This window comes from Buceros rhinoceros, unplaced genomic scaffold, assembly GCF_000710305.1.
Source record: "Buceros rhinoceros silvestris isolate BGI_N320 unplaced genomic scaffold, ASM71030v1 scaffold18684, whole genome shotgun sequence".
Lineage (NCBI taxonomy): Eukaryota > Metazoa > Chordata > Aves > Bucerotiformes > Bucerotidae > Buceros > Buceros rhinoceros.
In genome coordinates, this window is record NW_010407969.1 from 32,824 (window position 1) to 36,846 (window position 4,023).

The 4,023-nt window shown below is 38.4% G+C and overlaps 1 protein-coding gene across 1 annotated transcript in view; it reads left to right on the forward strand.

Annotated features, from left to right (window-relative positions):
* Window positions 1-4,023, forward strand: part of LRCH3 (leucine-rich repeats and calponin homology (CH) domain containing 3) — a gene marked incomplete at its 5' end in the record, with an annotated part of 36,611 nt that overhangs the window by 4,135 nt on the left and 28,453 nt on the right. Inside the window, one exon of the mRNA XM_010134715.1 lies at window positions 3,729-3,822. Within this exon, the coding sequence (XP_010133017.1) occupies window positions 3,729-3,822 (94 nt within the window). The remainder of the gene's footprint in view (window positions 1-3,728; window positions 3,823-4,023) is intronic.

Genomic DNA, 4,023 nt, shown 5'->3' on the forward strand with positions numbered 1-4,023 from the left:
CTTGGGCAATATCATATAAAAGGCAATGTCAGAGCTGATTACCAGTAGGAGGAGGGTATTGGTATCTTCATATGCAGAGGGATGCTCTCACGTTGTAAACATGTGTGTTCAGTTTATAAGATCTTAATATTTTTCGCATACTTACTGAAGTATGTCCCTGCTGTGATTTTTAACCTTTTGTATAGAATTTTATAACTGTTGTGCTCAAACCGCAGGTGTAAATGCTGATCTCCACCCCATTAGTAAACTGTTATTTTTGGCAGGCTTTCACTTGGCACTCTTGCTTCTGTTGGAACTCAAATATTGGAATGATCAGCCCTATCAGCTGCTAAGTTAAGATTTCTAGAGCAAAGCAGGAGTTAAGATTTTTTTCTGTTACAGGATACAGAAGAAAGGCAGTCAGTGAAATATGAAACTAAATACATATATATAAATGAAGTATAAAACTAAATATTTATAAAAATTACCTCAGTCATCTTGGAAGGTGTGGAGGAGTGAGTTGCTAAAGGATGTACTGCTGTCGTGGCAGCAATAAAACACAGATCAGAGGGCCTCACAATAAATCATGAGTCAGATTTGTGAAGAAGAAATTGCACGGGGAGCTGACAGAGTGATTCCTCATCAACACTGAATGTCTTAAATTATTCTTCTAATATGAGCATTTTGAGTGTTACTCAGTTTCCTGAAGTCTAAGCTGTTGTAGATGGTTTCTGCGTAAGACTGAGGATACTGCCCTGTTACTGGAAAGAAAAGGCTCTAAATGATAAAATGTCATGATCTGTTTATCTTTAGCACAGTCTGTTTGTTTTTTTTAGGAGAAACTCAAACTAAATCAGTGGGCTGTGTGCTTACTGATTTATTGTTGTCTGTAGTTGTCTATTACTATGGAAGTTTTCATTAATTTTTTTTGTGAAATGAGAAGAATTAATGTATTTTAATTGTAGCTTGGAATTACGAATGTAGAGACAAGTGCAGGACTAGTTGAGGGTGCTTTCTCTAGAGTTGTGTCCAGATTCAGCGAGTTTCACCTGGCTTTTCTTTAGCTGTATTTCCATCTCCAGGAGGAGGAAAGAGTTGGTGATAGAATTATTTGTTGTTACTGTGCTGTTTGAGGTGTTTAGCGTTGTAAGTGTTTCCTCCTGTCTTCATGTCCCGATGGAAGAACTGTCCGTGGATCAGAGTACATATTAGGAGAAGATGGTAGAACGATCCAGTGGAAGAAGGGATCCCAAATTATTCTGGAACTTGGGATTAGAGAAATAAAAGCATTCAACTACAATATAGTTAATATTTCCAGACAAGTCACAAGAGCTTTATGTGTGTTACCTTCGAAGGTGACCAGTAGAAATAAGGTATCTGTCAGGACACCTAGACTTGGTTGTTGTTTTATCTGACAAGCTAGGTGAAACACTGTGGAGACTAAAAATCTGAAACTGGGTGAGAGAAATTTTTTAAGGAAGTTTTGAGTCGTGCTGGCAGTTCACCCTTGGTCAAACATTTTTTTAATAACAGAGTTGTTAATACTGTTAATAAAACAAGGTGCTTTGAAAAGAAAGCGTGGTTTGGAGGTTCTAGTGCAGCTAATTCTGGTTAAATTATATCAAACTGTCTTACCAGAGTGAAATTTTGTATGTTACAGTCCTTTTCTAAACATAAGCTATGTGAAATTCACCTTGCAGCAAGTTTTGATCTGCTGCAGCCAGTCTCTCTTTTGCAACACTGAAGTTCAAAGCAGCTCAGGTTGGTGCTGGAGTGAATGTGATGGAGAGGAGGCAGAACTGTTAAAGTTGTTTAGCAATTCTTTTGGCACTCAGGCAGTCTGGAACAGTCCGGAATTAGAAGGTTTAAAATATTAAGTTGTAGTTGCCCTGAAATGCTCTGATCTATCGAAATACCTAATTTTTGTTCTTTGTAGCTTATTGGTCAGTGAGGAATAAAAATCTTAAGTCTCAACTGATTTCAGGATCACTCCATGATCATCATCAGCCTGTCAAGTGTACAGCACTGAATAGCTGGTTTTACATGTGAGAGTTGGAAAGACAGAAAGCATCTTTCACTTTAAAAAGTGTTAGGTAGAGTGATTATTAATTTTTTCTATCAGAATACTTCCCCATTTTTGAAAAGTAGCCAAATAGCCATTTTGGTACTCTTCAATTTGCAATAATTGTTCAACTTACAACAGGGTTCTCAGGAGATTCTGAAAATATTGGTGGATTCAAAATGGAATTATACTGCAGATGTATTTTTCTTTTCTCTCACCATTATTTTAAATCCGATGTTGAAGTACTGTGAACTGTTAGCGTAAGGAATGGTTCTGTTGTCAGTGATTTGAGTTAATAGCTCTTGAACTGCACCGGCTCATTTCATGGTCATTCTTTTTTCTTCCCCACCCAAAAGAAGGCAGTTGTTTTTTCTTTCTCCTTTTTTCTTTCCAGGGGTTTGTTATGCAGATGATCTTCCTGTTCAAACACAAGGCCATAAAAATGGAACTCTTTTCAGTTAATCAAAACTCAGAGCTTGTCTTCTGGTGTACATCTGCATAGAAGCAGCTGTGTAGCCTAACATTTCTCATCTGTAGCCCTCCATCCCTCCTTTTGCTTCTTTGATATTTTATGTCTATCTGAAAATTAAAATAGCCTGGGATAATAGTCTTTCACTGTGGTGTTGTCTAATCTGTCTTCTACAAAGTCCAATGGACCCATATGGTGTTGCATTAATAATAAGTAATTCAAAAATAAGTATTTCCTGAAAGAGGGATTTCAGAGGGAGCAACAATTTGAGAGCAATACCAGTGAGAAAATGACCTGCAATTTAGTTATGATGGGGTGAAGCAATTAGCTTCCCGAAATTCATTCTTCCTTGTATATTATGGAGTAATTACTGCTGCAGTTCTCCCTGGGGCATCGAGTGCCAGTAGGACAGTTGAGCCATTGTGAAATGCCATCTGCAGTGGATCAGACAAGTCCCATTGTCTCTTTTACTGGAGCTATCTGCAGCAGTTGCCAGACTTGACATCTGCAGTGGCTCTACTGCTGAATTACGTAGTTCCTAAGTCCAGAAATTTAGAGCAGAGCTGTTTGGTTACATGTGTTGTAACACAAGGCACGTGTCTAAAACCTTTGTAGAGCCATGTCATTAACAAAGTCAGGCTCTGTAGATGAAAACTGTACTTCTGTATTTATTATATTGTGAAGTATTTGAAATACTGTCAGCTTTCACAGTTTCTAAGGTGGGTAATTATGATACCGAAGATAATGATGTAATACATTCTGTGTACTTTTGTGTAGAAGTAGTGTATTCTGTATTTTTAGTAAATGTACATGAGTTTATGCTTCCTTATGAAAAGGTTTGTGGGACAATGTTTTTCAACCAAAATGAGTAGCAGAAAATGAAAGTTTGACTTGTTACATAGTGATGTAAGAGACCACTTTTCAGTTTTCTTCATAATTTCTGCTTGGGAAGTGTTTGACATGGATATGTACTTTGGATCAGATGAACTTTAAAGCGCCAGGCAGTGGCAGGTGGACAGCTGCCTGACTAGTATGTGTGTGGCTGTAAGCATGTGCCTCTTGTCCTGTGTGGCAAGTGCAGTATGATGCTTTCTGATGTGCTGAGCTTGTGAACATGCTGCAGTTGTGCTTGGAGCCTTGCTCTGCTTTTGTTCTGTGATAGCTGAAAAGCTTTTGATGGTGTTTATATTCCAGTAACTAAAACTGTGTGTTTGACAGCCACGAGGAGCTCTATTCCGGTCGTCCGTATGGAGCACTTGATTCTGGCTTCAATAGCGTGGACAGCGGAGACAAAAGGTGGTCAGGGAATGAAGTAAGTGTGACAGCTTTATTTTGGTTGAGTGCACTGTTGTGCAGGAAAGAGAACTAGTGAGCGAGTGTACGTCTGGAAGCATAGTCAGTAGGTGACGTGTATATACTCGTGTGCAGATTGCCTTGAGCCAAGCGTATTTGTTGTTTTATTGGAAAAAAACAAGCATAATTTTATATGGGATGGACACAAAGTTGGAAAGAG